This window comes from Bombina bombina, chromosome 5, assembly GCF_027579735.1.
Source record: "Bombina bombina isolate aBomBom1 chromosome 5, aBomBom1.pri, whole genome shotgun sequence".
Taxonomy (NCBI): Eukaryota; Metazoa; Chordata; class Amphibia; order Anura; family Bombinatoridae; genus Bombina; species Bombina bombina.
Genome location: NC_069503.1, coordinates 379,591,690 through 379,608,208, shown reverse-complemented (window position 1 = coordinate 379,608,208; position 16,519 = coordinate 379,591,690). Strand labels below are relative to the sequence as shown.

General features: G+C 40.5%; 1 protein-coding gene across 2 annotated transcripts in view; it reads right to left on the bottom strand.

The window, feature by feature from the left end:
• Positions 1 to 16,519, bottom strand: part of PLCL2 (phospholipase C like 2) — a 568,421-nt gene that overhangs the window by 241,403 nt on the left and 310,499 nt on the right. For both annotated transcript variants that reach the window (XM_053714212.1, XM_053714213.1), the window contains exon 4: positions 367 to 570. In XM_053714212.1, the coding sequence (XP_053570187.1) occupies positions 367 to 570 (204 nt within the window). The remainder of the gene's footprint in view (positions 1 to 366; positions 571 to 16,519) is intronic.

Genomic DNA, 16,519 nt, shown 5'->3' with positions numbered 1-16,519 from the left:
ATTTTAAATGTTGTTATATACACACACACACACTTCTTGATTAGAAGAAGTTTAACAGACTCATTTAACTCTAGCTTCAAAATGAAGTGGATGAGTTCTGAAGCACCATTTTGCAGCATCTATAAGGCCTTGGTAAAGTGTCCAAAACAGTAAAGCACAAGAAATCCAGCACACCATGTACAATGGAATATTTCTGGCTTCTCAGTATGCCTCATTTTTACATGCTAAGAATTAGAAAAGCTGTTCAAGAAGATTTATTTTAGCATCTACTGTAGCATAAAAAAAGAACCGGTCATTAAAAGGGCACTGCCAGTAAAAGCTGTGCCATTCTGATGTGTGCCGTGAATGTGTAAAAGAAATACTCACTGTGTCGAAGGCTGTTAAAATCCTTTTCATGACCTCTGGTACTGTCCCTTGCAGCTCCATAGTGGGATACTGATCGTTGAGGTTCATTACCACAACTGGTGTATTGTCAGGTCCAGCCAAGCGAGTCGACAGCGCCATAATGCACTGCATGAGATTAGCCACAGGAGAAAGCCCACACAGCTCTTTGAATGAAACAACTGCATTCTGTTGTAGAGAAAATAAAGTAACATTATTGGTTTGCTTTATTGACCTCACCACTCCAATCTCCAATAACAAGCTTCCTTTTATTTGTTTAACATTATACCTTGTTTATGAAATTAAAGCATCGATAGTTAAAAAAAAAAATTCTAAAGGAAAAGTATGAAGCCATAATATTAGCTTGTCAATTCTATTTCATGAAAGAGATTAATTCCACACCAGCAAAGACACAAATGATCTCATAACAGGAAAAATAGCCAACAGCCTATCAAGTAACACAAACAGTAACAAGGCTAAGCAAGAAAGTCTCACAATTGAGTGATTTGCTCTGATTTTATAAAAAAAATTCAGCCTATGCTAATTTTACGTCTAGGCTATGCTATTTATGTCCTAATAAACTTTTTCTTACGCTCCAGTGCACAAATATGAAGGAACGGTATTCATACTACAGAGATACAATGACTAATGCATGTGCAATCTCTTTTTTATTATTAATACGAGACACAGAGAAAGAGGCTATAACCAGTAGCGGACATACTCATCAAAGGGCCCCAAAGGTAGCTCAGTAATATGCAATAGTAATAATATGCATGCTGCTCTGTATAATGATTTTGAGTATAGACCGAGAGATATATAAATATAGATAGATAGATATATAGATAGAGAGTGGACCTGCAACCTACACTAATAAAAAGCTCCCCTGCATTAGTAATGTACACATTCTGCACCTAGTGCCACTGCACCTGCTGCATCAATGGTAGTTCCACCCCTGGCTTTAACAGTTAACCCCTTAGTGACCAGAGCACTTTTCCATTTTCTGTCTGTTTGGGACCAGGGCTATTTTTACATTTCTGCGGTGTTTGTGTTTAGCTGTAATTTTCCTCTTACTCATTTACTGTACCTACACATATTATATACCGTTTTTCTCGCCATTAAATGAACCTTCTAAAGATACCATTATTTTCATCATATCTTATAATTTACTATTAAAAAAATTATAAAATATGAGGAAAAAATGGAAAAAAAACAATTTTTTCAAACTTTGACCCCCAAAATCTGTTGCACATCTACAACCACCCAAAAACACCAATGCTAAATAGTTTCTAAATTTTGTCCTGAGTTTAGAAATACTCAATGTTTACATGTTTTTTTACTTTTTTTTGTAAGTTATAGGGCACTAAATAAAAGTAGCACTTTGCTATTTCCAAACCACTTTTTTTCAAAATTAGCGCTAGTTACATTGGGACACTGATATCTGTCAGGAATCCCTGAATATCCCTTGACATGTATATATATATATATATATATATATATATATATATATATATATATATATATATATATATATATATATATATATATATATATATTTAGAAGACATCCCAAAGTATTGATCTAGGCCCATTTTGGTATATTTCATGCCACCATTTCACCGCCAAATGCGATCAAATAAAAAAAAAATGTTCACTTTTTCACAAATTTTTTCACAAACTTTAGGTTTCTCACTGAAATTATTTACAAACAGCTTGTGCAATTATTGCACAAATGGTTTTAAATGCTTCTCTGGGATCCCCTTTGTTCAGAAATAGCAGACATATATGGCTTTTACGTTGCTTTTTGGTAATTAGAAGGCCGCTAAATGCCACTGCGCACCACACGTGTATTATGCGCAGCAGTGAAGGGGTTAATTAGGGAGCATGTAGGGAGCTTGTAGGGTTAATTTTAGCTTTAGTGTTGTGTAGTAAACAACCCCAAGTATTGATCTAGGCCCATTTTGGCATATTTCAGGGCACCATTTCACCGCCAAATGCAATCAAATTAAAAAAAACTTTAAATATTTCACAATTTTAGGTTTCTCACTGAAATTATTTACAAACAGCTTGTGCAATTATGGCACAAATTGTTGTAAATGCTTCTCTGGGATCCTCTTTGTTCAGAAATAGCAGACATATATGGCTTTGGCATTGCTTTTTGGTAGTTAGAAGGTCGCTAAATGCCGCTGCGCATCACACGTATATTATGTCTAGCAGTGAAGGAGTTAATTAGGTAGCTTGTAGGGAGCTTGCAGGGTTAATTTTAGCTTTAGTGTAGAGATCAGCCTCCCACCTGACACATCCCACCCCCTGATCCCTCCCAAACAGCTCTCTTCCCTCCCCCACCCCACAATTGTCCCCGCCATCTTAAGTACTGGCAGAAAGTCTGCCAGTACTAAAATAAAAGTTTTTTGGGGGGTTTTAGTTTTTTTTAAAAAAAATAAATAATAATTCTTCTGCTGTGTAGGACCCCCCTTAGCCCCCAACCTCCCTGATCCCCCCCAAACAGCTCTTTAACCCCCCCCCCCCCCTCTGCCTTTATTGTGCACCATATTGGGTACTGGCAGCTGTCTGCCAGTACCCAGTTTGAAAAATAATAATGTATTTAAATTTTTTTATTTTATTAAATATTTTTGTAGTGTAGCTGCCCCCCCCCCTCAACATCCAACTCCCCACCCTCTCCCAGATGCCTTGATTTGAAAATCCCACCCTCCCCAGTCCTCTCTCCCACCCTCCAGATCTACAGCATATTGATGCTGTTTGCATAGATCTCACGTGCACGCACGTGCACGGCTCTCGTGCACGCGCACGCACCCGCACAAGATCCCTCCCCCCTCCTCCACCAATAACTGCCCACCCGCCTCCCTGGATGAGCTCCCACCCACCAACGGTAATGGCTATCGATAGCCGATGCAGAGAGGGCCACAGAGTGGCTCTCTCTGCATCGGATGGCTAAAAACAGTTATTGCAGGATGCCTCAATATTGAGGCATCACTGCAATAACATGAAAGCAGCTGGAAGCTATCAGGATCGCTTCCACTGCTTTCAAAGACCAACGACGTATGGGGTACGTCCTTGGTCATTAACTGCATTTTTTTGCAGAACGTACCCCATACGTCGTTGGTCGTTAAGGGGTTAAAGGGTCATGAAACCCAAAATATTTCTTTCATGATTCAGATAGAGAATACAATTTTAAACAACATTCCAATTTACTTCTATTATCTAATTTGCTTCATTCTTTAGATATCCCTTGTTGAAGAAATAGCAATGCACATGGGTGAGCCAATAGCAAGAGGCATCTATGTGCAGTCACCAATCAGCAGATCTGAGTATATCTAGATATGCTTTTCAACCAAGTATGTCACGAGAATGAAGCAAATTAGATAACAGAAGTAAATTAGAAAACTGTTTAAAATAGCATGCTCTTTCTAAAGCATGAAATAAAGTTTTGGGCTAGAATGTCCCTTTAATTACATACTAGTCTTAAAGCCCGTTAGACAGGCCAAAATCACCTCTCCCTCCCCTCTGATCCCCTCTCCCTTATCCCCCCTCCCTGCCGCTCTCAAGTTTTTTAATTTCTGCAGCGCAGCGGTCCCACCCGCCCCCCTCCTAACCCTCCCAAGCCACCAACTTAGCAGCGTAGTGGTCTCGCCCACTCCCACCCCCTTCTAGCGATTATCCACCCACCCGCCTCCCTCCTAACCCTCCCACGTAAGGCCTCACTGCCTTTCTTGCACAGACACGCGCCACTGATCCTCACGCGCCACTACTGATCCTTAAGGCAAACACACGCACAGTCACCTCACAAGTGAGTGTGTTTTCCATTATATATTTTGCTTTGTTCCTTAAGTATTCTTTGTGAAAAAGCATACCTGCGTAGGCTCAGGAGAAGCAAAGCACTACTAGGAACTAGCTGCTGATTGATGGCTGCATATATATGTCTCTTATCATTGGCTCACCTGTGTTCAGCTAGTTACTAGCAGTGCATTGCTGCTCTTTTAACATAGGATACCAAGAAAATGAAACAAATCTAATAATATAAGTAAATTGGAAAGTTGTTAAAACTGCATGCTCTAACTGAACCATGAAAGAAAAATATTGGGTTTTATGACCCTTTAACATATTTGTTTGACCAGCCTTTCTTAACCCTTTGAGCGCTAAGCACTTTCCCACCTGGGTGCTAAGGTGATTGAAGGTTTTTTTTTTTTGTTTTTTTTTTTATTTTTTTACTTTTATAATAAAAAAATTCAGATCCCCAAGACTTACAACATTGGAACGGTTAGGTGATTACCTTTCCAATGGTGGGTCTTAGGGGTCTGTAGCTGCTTAGATGCCTGAGATACAGGCGTCTAAGCAGCATGCCCCCTTTCCCTATACTTTGTATTGTCAGTTTGTTAATAAAGTTGCGCTGTGACGTCATCACGTCAATGCGCGTGATGTCACTGCGCAAAACGGGAAGCCCCGGCGATGCCTGTCACTATGCAGGTTCTGATCGCCGGGGTAGGAGCGGGTGGGAGCCCCCAGATCTCCCTCAATGTGGGAGAGTGCTAGCGACGGCTCTGAGTCGTCGTTAGCACCAGAGTGGGAAACTCTGACGGCTCAGAGCCGTCGTTAGAACTCAAGGGGTTAAAAGATTAAGAAAATGTCCTGTCATGTTCCTCATGTGAACAGCTTGAACACATAAAGTTAACAAGAAGACACTTTTTTTAAATCTTAAGAGACAACTTCTAAAACAAAAGCAGAGAAATGTATCTGAAATAAAAGGGTACGAATGGTCAAAATTGAAATGCACATAGATTAATTTAAATAGAAATGTATTTGCATATTTGTATTTGTATGTATTTTACATATAGATGTATTGGCAAAATTGCTTCTAGTAAAAATTATCACTGGTTTAGTGTTAGCATTTTTCTCAGTATGTGCATGTGAAGTCCATCTGGAAGTGTTTTTGTAACAATATATAATTTTGCCTATTATTTAATAATACTGTGCTGATTTTCAGACTCCTAACCTAGCCCCAAAGTATCAGATGTAGAACCAAATCAATCAATTTCTGCTTGTGCCTGTTTGTGTAATGGGTCCAGGGCCGCCGACAGGGGTGACTCCTGTCAGGGACCCAATGGGCCAGGGTGGCCCCATGAGGCAAGAACAACTTATTTATATTTTGGCAGCCACCAGAGAGTACTACAGCAGAGTGCTATTGAGCGTGGGAAATGTTATTACAAGGAGTAAAGCATTAGCATTTTGAGAAGATTTCTGAGTGTGCACTAAACCACTATGTACAGTGTGAGACAGACTTGGCACTTTAGTTTGTACAGTGTGTGTCTGAGTCAGACGGAAGATCACTTTCATTTGCAGAGGAGGTAGGAATTACTTAGTAAATGTTTTATATTTCTTTGTGCTATTTTGGATTGTAACTTCAGTGTGGTAGTAGTGGTATGGTGGGGCTAGGGGTCCATAAAAACACATTTTTTTTTAGCAATATGCAGCAGTGTATTTATGATTATTTGACAATGCTGTAGAAATTCTATATTTAAGCCATGCAGAAATGTTTTCCATTCAATACACAAATGATAGGTGCCCTTTTGGCAGTTATGAGTTTTTTTATTAATATATATATATCTATTAATTACATTCCAGGTTACTGCCCCTTTATGCAAGGACTTTCCAGATGCAAAGAGGCATTTTATCTAAGATTTTTACATCTGCATAAAATGTTATACTCTCAGACTAAGATTGCTCAGTGTTTGAAATGAGGCAAGTTAACTTAAAGGGACACTTAACACCTGCTTAAGATTTTCTGAACTAACTGTTTCTGAGGAATCAAAATAAACTAATACACTATTCTCAATGCTGTATGTTCATCTTACTACAAACTCTTCATGAAGACTCATATTTTCAATGCTTATCCCCAGTTTGTGTTTTCCTATGTAGGATGCCATCTTGTAACGCACGTTTCAGGCACTGCAGTTACGTGACACGTGTGCACGGCAGCTTCTCTCACTGATGTTATAGAAGGCAGGCAAATTGTCAATGCTAATTCACTGTAATGCAAAGCGTGCATTACAGTGTATGAGGACAAAGATCTATTTTATATTTGTAATACAGTAATTGCATCTATTTTTAACGTTTTATGTACTGAACATATCCACAGTCTGTGTGTTTCACTGTCCACTGTTAACTAAGTTCAGTTTCAATCGCCTGCCCGATGTTCAGAGGCAGAGGGGAGGGGGGAGGTCTAGAAGCCATTTTTTTTTAACTCACTGTTATTCAGTTCTCTGCAATATCTGAGGAGAAGTTTCTCTCTGTGTGTTCCACCAATTTACTTTTGTTTTCATAATCATATCATTTTAATTATCAAACAGCACCACACTTTTTATATAGCATAAAACGTGTGGTGCTGTTTGATAATTAAAATAATATGATGGTGAAAACAAAAGTAAATTCCTGGAACACACAGAGAGAAATTTCTCCTTGGATATTGCAGAGAACTGAATAACAGTGAGTTAAAAAAACGGCTTCTAGACTCTCCCCCTCCCTCCTCCCTCCTCCCCCCTCCCCTCTGCCTCTGAACATCAGGCTGGCAATTAAAACTAAACTCAGTTATAGCAGTGAACAGTGAAACACATAGACTGTCGATCTGTTCAGTACATAGAATGTTTAAAATATGTTTGATAAAAGAAGATGCAATTACTGTATTACAAATATAAAATAGATATTTGTCCTCATACACTGTAATGCATGCTTTGCATTACAGTGAATTAGCATTCACAATTTGCCTGCCTTCTATAACATCAGTGAGAGAAGCTGCCGTGCGCATCACATGACTTGGGTGCACACATGTTACAAGATGGCCCCCTACATAGGAAAACACAAGCTGTGTAGCATAGAAAATATGAAGAGTTTGTATTAAGATAAACATACAGCATTGAGAACAGTGTATTAGTTTATTTTGATTCCTCAGAAAAAGTTTAGAAAATTTTCAGCAGGTGTTAAGTGTCCCTTTAACACTGTTCAGTTTACACTACAGCTGACTTAATTTTGAAATACATACAAACAAGCCTAAATCCTGCATTTAACCAGATCTAATGGCATGAGACTGAGTACCACAACTTATAGTTCCACCAAGACCATATAGAGTACAGCATTTTCAAAATACATAAGTACAGATGACAGGTGAACATTTGTACACCATATTTGAAGTGGTGAAGTGGTTGGGGAAAATGGGGGGGGGGGGTAACAAACATATGTAAACCTTTCAAAAGTACTTTTCTTCATCTAGCCATCTACCCAGATCATTAATGTACAATTTTGAATTCACAAAATTATTTTTGTTTGTAAATGTACAAAAAGGATTCTTTAAAAAGTGATCTCTTAATTTCTGCAATTTTTTATCATGCATGCCACACACTGTTGATTTAGGGGATGTAATGTGCAGTCTGTGGGTGTCTGTGTTTATGTCTTTGTGCTTTTGTTTGTGTCTCTTGAAGTGTGTAAGTATTTTTTTCTGTGGGTCTCTCTGAGAGGGTGGGTGTGTATGTTTGTCTTTGTGTGTTTTCTGTGGGTGTCTCTGTGTGTGTGTGTGTGTGTGTGTGTCTTTGTGTGTTTTCTGAGGCTGTCTCTGTCAGTGTTTCCTTGGGTGTATGTGCAAGTTTGTGTTTGACTTTGTGTGTGTATGTCCATTGTCTGTTCCTTTTTAGGACATTTTGACCTTACTACTGATTATTCACATCTTTCTACAGACTTTGAGACTAATGAGACCTTTCAGGGAAATTCACCAATTCACCATTTAACCTTTCAATTATTGTTTAGGCAGTTCAGGGCCCTTCCTTTTAGCCGCTGCATGCTGTTGTCATCATTTAGTTGGCATTTTCCTTGACAAAAAGATAATAAGAACTCCATATTTTGTTTTGTAAATCTCCTTTTTTGACAAAACTGTAGTCTACCTCATTACTTGTGAGGTCAATGTAAACAAATGCTGAGTGTCTGTTTGGGTGTATGAGTGTGTTTGTGTGTTTCTTTGCGTGTCTGCTAGAGTGTCAATATGTGAATCCTTATGAGTGAGTGTGTGATTCAGTGTATGAGTGTGCCTGTGTGTTTCTGTATTTGTGTGTTACTACCTTTACAACATTTCCAAGTTTGACTACACATAAAGGGCCATGATACCCAAATGTTGAAACACTTGAAAGTGATGCAGCATAGCTGTAAAAAGCTGACTAGAAAATATCACCTGAACATCTCTATGTATATTACCTCAAAAATTCCTCAGTAGCCACATCCCATTGTAAAGGACTTCTAAGCAGCAAATCAGTATGTCTGTCCCGGAACAGCTAAGGGAGTGAGCTTACGTGCACACTCATTTTATTTCCCTATTTAGTTCAAGGAAGTTTACTATGAAATCTCATGAGAGTTAAGTGAAATCTCATGAGATCACCGTAAAAGAGTTCATAACCTCAGCACTGCTGATGCTGATTGGCTGCTGTTCATTTCTTCATTTATTTATTTTTTACCTGCAGCTGAGCAACAGCTGAAGTATATTTTTTTACACAGAACTTACTCTGTTGAGCTGAGAAAATTGTGAGGTAAAATATCTTCTTTTTTTACATAGAGATGCTCAGGTGATATTTTCCGGTCAGCTTTTTACAGTTATGCTGCATTAGTTTCAAGTGATTTAGCATATGAGTTTTATGTTTTAGTCATTTGTTTAAAAATTGCACATGTCAAAGGGGGGGGCTGATCAATGGTTAAGTCAGGGCCCCCAAAATTTCTAGTGACGGCCCTGAATGGGTCTTTTCATAAGCAGGGGAGGGTCTGCTCTTTCTGCTTCCCCAGCCCCTTTTAGTGGGTCTCCCTGCCTAACCACATCAACACTGCTAAACTGGGAGCTTCTAAGCAAGTTTTTAAAAGGTTTTATACTGGATGTTTAGATCACTATCTGTGCATATTCTTCCAGCAGCAGCATGAGATACATGTTGATCACATAGTTTATCTCATGAATGGAGGTGCCCCACTGATAGGCATGGGATCACAGGGCCACCTTGTCACTGCGATCTCTAGTTTGGGGTGTCCTCCATTATGCAGAAATAGTGTGGGAGCACCAACAGGAACAGGCGCGCTATCAGCACAGAAAACAGCAGCAATACAGGGTACGGCGCTGATTGTTAAATGGTTAAAAAGGGACAGTAAAGTCAAAATGTAACTTCAATGAATTGGATAGAGCATGAAATTATAAAGAACTTTCCAATTTACTTCTGTTAGCAATTTTGCTTAGTTCACTTGGTATCCTTTGTTAAAAAGTAATCCTAGGTGAGCTCAGGAGCATGCAGATGTCTTTAGCCATCTGGCAGCGGTGTGTGAAACAATGTTTAAAGCAATATTATACACAGTTGCAGACATTGCTGCCATAGACAGCTAAAGACAAGTGCATGGTCCTGAGCTCCTATCAGCCTACCTATGTTTACTCTTCAACAAAAGATACCAAGAAAACAAAGTAAATTTGGAAGAAGAAAAAAATCACATGCTCTATCTGAATCATCAAAGTTTAATTTTGACTTAACTGTAAGGTATATGCAAAGTTCTTAAAGAGAAATCACCAAAAATACTGTATTTAGTCCACAGAGAGTACATTTTAACAGCATTTTTTGTTTAGTGTTACATTATGAGTCCTGACTTTAGTGTCCCTTTAATTACAGACAACCCCCCCAAAAAAACATAAATTATGCTTACCTGATAATTTCATTTCCTTCTGTATGAGGAGAGTCCACGGCATCATTCCTTACTGTTGAGTAATACTGAACCTGGCCACCAGGAGGAGGAAAAGACAACCCAGCCAAAGGCTTAAATACTCCCCCTACTTCCCTCATATCACAGTCATTCTGCCAAGGGAACAAGGAACAGTAGGAGAAATATCAGGGTTTAAATGGTGCCAGAAGAGAAAAATCAATTTTGGTCCGCCCATCGGAGTATACGGGCAGTGTCCATGGACTCTCCTCATACAGAAGGAAATTAAATTATCAGGTAAGCATAATTTATGTTTTCCTTCTTAATATGAGGAGAGCCCACAGCATCATTCCTCACTGTTGGGAAAACTATACCCAAGCTCTGGAAGACACTGAATGGTAATGGGAGGGGTAAAAGAAAGGCGGACCCTAATCTGAGGGCACCACAGCCTGCAAAACATTTCTCCCAAAAGCTGCTTTGGCCGAAGAAAAAATGTCAAACTTGTAAAATTTAGAAAAAGAATGTAGAGAGGACCAGGTAGCCGCCTTTCAAATCTGATACATAGAGGCCTCATTCTTAAAGGCCCAAGAGGAAGCCACCGCTCTAGTGGAATGAGCCGTAATCCTCTGAGGAGGTCTAAGTCCTGCTGACTCATAAGCTAAGTGTATAACACTCCTCAACCAAAAAGATAAGGAAGTCGAAGAAGCCTTCAGTCCCTTACGCTTTCCAGAGTAGATAACAAACACGGAAAAAGTTTGTCTAAAATCCTTAGTAGCTTGAAGATAAAACTTTAAAGCTTGAACCACATCCAAATTATGAAGTAGTTCCTTCGAAGAAGAAGGATTAGGACACAATGAAGGAACCACAAATTCCTGATTGATGTTGTGATCAGACACAACCTTAGGAAGAAAACCCAAGCAGGTACGTAAGATAGCCTTATCAGTGTGGAACACCAGATAAGGAGGCTCCCATTGCAAGGCAGAAACTCTGCATGCCGACGCAATAGCCACTAGAAAAATAACCTTCCAGGACAACAATTTGATGTCAACCAAATGCATAGGCTCGAACAGAGCCTGTTGCAAAACTTTAAGAACAAGATTCAAACTCCAAGGTGGAGCATTAGATCTAAACACAGGTTTTATCCTAATCAGAGCCTTAATGAAAGATTGCACGTCAGGTAGCTCTGCGAGCCTCTTGTGCAGTAAAACAGATAGGGCCGAAATCTGTCCCCTCAGGGAACTGGCAGAAAGGCCCTTCTCCAGAACCTTCTGGAGAAAAGAAAGTATCCTGGCAGCCTTAACCTTATGCCAGGCTAAACCACATTCTTCACACCAGAATAAGTAAGCTCTCCACACCTTATGATAGATGCGACGAGTAACAGGCTTGTGAGCCTGAATGAGAGTATCAATAACCCTCTCAGAGAAACCTCTCTTGGCTAGGACTAAGCGTTCAATCTCCACGCAGTCAGCTTCAGAAAATCTAGATTTTGTTGTACAAAAGGACCCTGTTCCGGGGGGGGCGTGGCCAAGCCGTCGCCATGAGCAGTCATGAACTCTAGCAGCTCCATATATGATCTTCATTATATACCAAATATCTCTCAGATAATACTTTGCACAATTATATAACCGCTAAGCTAAGAAGAAGTTCTGGGGCCAGCAAACACCTCTTTCTACTTTGATCCAGACCTCAGAAGATCCGAATCATCTGAGTCTGCTGGCGGTGGCCTACACCAGATCATCAATACCCCCCCCCCCACACCGGTCAGATTTCCGGCCGGGTAAGAGCAGCTCCTGTCTGCTAAGAGAAACGCGCTTTTATAGCTTAAAGGGACAGTCAAGTCCAAAAAAAAATTAATTTTTCAAATAGGGCATGTAATTTTAAACAACTTTCCAATTTACTTTTATCAATAAGTTTGCTTTGTTCTCTTGGTATTCTAGTTGAAAGCAAACCTAGGAAGGTTCATATGATAATTTCTAAGCCCTTGAAGACTGCCTCTATTTTATTTACTTTTCACAACAGGGGAGAGCTAGCTCATGTAGGCCATATAGATAGCATTGTAATCACGCCCGTGGCTAGTGGCAGACACTGCACTAATTGGCTAAAATGCAAGTCAATAGATAATAACTAAAAGTCATGTGATTAGGGGCGGTCAGAAGATGCTTAGATACAAGTTAGTCACAGAAATAAAAAGTGTATTAATATAACAGTGTTGGTTTTGTAAAACTGGGGAATGGGTAATAAAGGGATTATCTATCTTTTTAAACAACAAAAATTCTGGTGTTGACTGTCCCTTTAAGTTGAAGCTTTCAACATGGAGGAGGAAAATTGCAAGGCTATCCTAACTGCGCTTTCTGATTTGGATATGCAAATGCAAAGCTGTTTTGATTGGCTCATTCTCTGTGTGAGACTAAAGCATGGAGCGGGAGATGAGGACAAGATTAAAGCAGCGGAGAAGGCAGACCCAAGTCAGCAGCATAATGACATGCAGTTTAGCTTCCTGAGCCCCGCCACTAAGGTGAATAACTCACAGATCTACTTTAGGGAGCACAGTGTCACGAGTGCTAAGAAGCTGCTGGGTACTCTGAATATTCAGAAATATAATACCTCTGACACGGCAGTCCACTATATCCCTTCTGCGGACTTCTGCAAATTAGATGTGCGCTTACCTTTAACTGCATTCCAGGTAGATGCGGCCGATCTCCTGGGAGGCGTTCGGGACACATGCAAGGCTCAGTCTATAGGGAATCGAGGACCCCTGACACGGAGGGCGGAGAAGCCCTGCAAATACTACCATGGTAACATGGGACACTTTCATCTTCTTGCAGCGGAGCAGGCTGGATGCCCTAAGGGACTTCTGGATTACTGTCTGACGGTAAAGTCTGGCGTGGGTTAGTCTGAACTCTTGACTATAGAAGAAACTGCTCTGTAACGAGATGGCTCTTCCCATTCAAATTTACCCTTGAGGACTGTATATTAGCTGGCAGTCCTCTAGCCTCAGCCAGATGTTAGATGTTTCATTAATCTTCATGACTCATACTTTTACTTCTTTAAAGCACTAAATTCAATGAAGATATCTCATATATATCTGATATAGTATGTAGTGTTATCCATGTAACTTTCTCATATAATATTTATCACCATAGGAGCTTTCTTATCACATGGTAATTCAGCTGTCCTAATAGTGCTGTTATATGGGTTAGTCATACTTATTTTAATTCCCACACCCTTAAAAGTGTTATGGAACTGGGGTGAAGAGGGATATATCCTTATACCAGCGTCCCAATATACGCCTGGTATGATGTGTCTTAAAAGTCTAAAGCTGAGGAGCCGCTTGATATAATCACATATATGCTATTCACACTCTCCAGGCATGTTTTATATATTTTAATGGCTTTTGTCTTAATTATAACAACCTGTATTATAGTTTACGTTATATAGATGTTCTTGTTCACAAGATTTTCATGTCCTGACAGATATAGTTATTACCCACATAAGGGATCATAATTTAGAATAAGATTATAATATTAATGCCCTCTTTACTGAGAGCATGAATTCTTGTTTTGTTTGTATGAACATAGCTACCTTGAGGCTTCTAGATACACTACCAATCCTAGGTGGGTGACTCGGAAGGCATTTATAGCTCCAACTACAGACTACAGCGTCCTCTGCGGGCTACTCACATAGAGCTTTGCATTGTATAGCCATTTCTGATTACTAGTAGCACAAGCTCTCAAATTATATATGTTTTAACTTATTAACCATGAGTAGCTAACAAGATATATGCACATATACTTCAAGCTTTGGTGACCCTTACCTTAATAATTTCCTCCTAAATGGGCAACTATTTACTCTTAGTTGTAATGACTTCAACAAGTCCATATTGTTATCCTTACTCTTAAATGTGTAGCTATTATTATTGTGTGCCATGGTCCAAGAGTGACCGTATATCACTTTAGTTCTTTCACCTCCAGCGACTCAAGATATTTTACATAGGTTCATAGCCCATACATTATTTGGGAGGTTCATAAAACTATATTTCATTTTAGTTTCCCTCCATAGATACTAGTTATTATGTACGGGCCCAAGAGTGGCCTATTAATAGCATAGGAGGTTTATATAAATATATAAAAGGAGGTTTCAGATCTTACCTATCATTCCTGAGTTTATATGTCGTTATTGGAATATGTTTGTATTGTATATTACTATATTTGGCGACTATATTCTCACCAATTTGTAACTGTTCTGTATATTTTTTTTCGTTATGATGCAAAAATTGTTCTTATACTTGTTTATATTGAATTGTGACAAATTATATTTGTAATGTAATTGTTACTAAATACCTCAATAAAAAAAAAAAAAAAAAAAAAAAAGGACCCTGTTCCAGCAGATCCCTGCGACAAGGTAACTTCCACGGAGGAGATGAGGACATCCCCATCAGGTCCGCAAACCACATCCTTCGTGGCCACGATGGAGCAATCAGTATTACTGATGCCTGCTCCTGCGGGAAAATGTAAATCAGATTGAACATCCAAGGCAGTGCTAATTAATCTATTAGCTCCGCTTGAGGATCCCCGGACCGCGACCCATATCTGGGTAGCTTGGAATTGAGCCAGGACGCCATGAGATCTATCTCCGGCATCCCTCATTTGTCGCAAATCTCTGTAAACACCTCTGGATGGAGAGACCATTCCCCCGGATGAAAGGATTGTCTGCTGAGGAAATCCGCTTCCCAGTTGTCCACACCCGGAATGTGGATCGCTGACAGCGAGCAGTTGTGGGCCTCCGCCCACTCCAGAATCCGGGATACTTCCCTCATTGCCAGGGAGCTTCTCGTTCCCCCCTGCTGGTTGATGTAAGCCACCGAGGTTATGTTGTCTGATTGGAATCTGATAAACTGGGACGCACCCACAGGAGGCCAAGCCTTCAGAGCAGTGAAGATTCCCCGAAGTTCCAGAATGTTAATCTGGAGGAAGGATTCCTCTTGAGTCCACAGGCCCTGTGCCTTCCTGACACCCCAAACAGCTCCCTATCCTGATAGACTTGAGTCTGTAGTCACAATCTCCCAGGATGGTCTCAAGAAGCATGTCCCTTGGGACAGGTGATCTGGACAGAGCCACCAGGAGAGCGATTCTCTCGACCGGTTGTCCAGAGAAATCTGTTGAGACAGTTCCGAATGATCACCATTTCACTGTCTCAGCATACACAGCGGTAGTGGTCTGAGATGGAATCTGGCATGATTGTCAGACCAATCACCTCCATACACCGAGCAACAGAAGGTCTTAAGGAGGTCTGGAGGGCAAGACAAGCAGACGTTAGCTTGCAACGTCTCTGGTCGGTCTGTAAGGAATATCCTCATGGATATGGAGTCTATTATAGTACACAGGAATTCCAACATGGTACTGGGAATTAGAGAACTCTTTTCTAAGTTTATCTTCCATCCATGAGATCAAAGAAGCAACAGAAGAGATTTCGAATGGTCTTCTGCCAGACAACAAGATGGTGCTTGAACCAGAATATCGTACAAGTATGAAGCTACTGCTATACCTCTGGTTCTGGCAACTGCAAGCAGAGCCCCTAGAACCTTTGTAAAAACTCTTGGAGCAGTAGCTAGACCAACGGAAGTGCAATAAACTGAAAGTGCTGGTCCAGGAACGCAAACCTTAGGAACTTAAAGTGTTCCTTGTGGATTGGAACGTGAAGGTAAGCATCCTTCAGATCTATAGTGGTCATGAACTGTTCTTCCTGAACTAAGGGAAGGATGGACCTTATCGTCTCCATCTTGAACGAGGGGACAGATAGGATTTTGTTTAAGCACTTTAGGTCCAGAATCGGGTGGAAAGTTCCCTCCTTCTTTGGGACCACAAAAAGGTTTGAATAGTATCCCAAACCTCTTTCTGCGAGAGGTACTGGGACAATGACTCCTAGGGAGGATAGATCCCTAACGCACCCCAGAAATACTTCTCTCTTATCTGGCCTAGAAGACAGGTTTGATAGGAGGAATCTGCCCCTGGGTGGATGAGACTTGAAACCTATCTTGTATCTCTGAGCGATGACCTCCAGGACCCACGGGTCCTGCACGTCCCCAAACCAAGCGTCTGAAAAGAGCGACAGTCTGCCCCCCCCTACGTGATCCAGAACCAAATTGGGGGCCGCTCTCTCATGCCGACTTTGCCTCTGTCGAGCTTCTTGCTCTGCTTGGATGTATTCCAGGACTGAGCCGGCTTCCAAGTACTCTTTGATTGCTTGGGCTTTGCAGAGTTGATGACCACCAGGAAGGATAGCAATATTTGACCTTTCGCTTGCACTTAGCAGGGCGAGGTAAAGCACTAAAGGCCGCAGACACAACCATTTGTAACTGCGCAGTAAAGTCTGGCGGTAAAAGGTCCCCTCCAGATAGAGGATTAGGAGTGCTACGGGAAGCT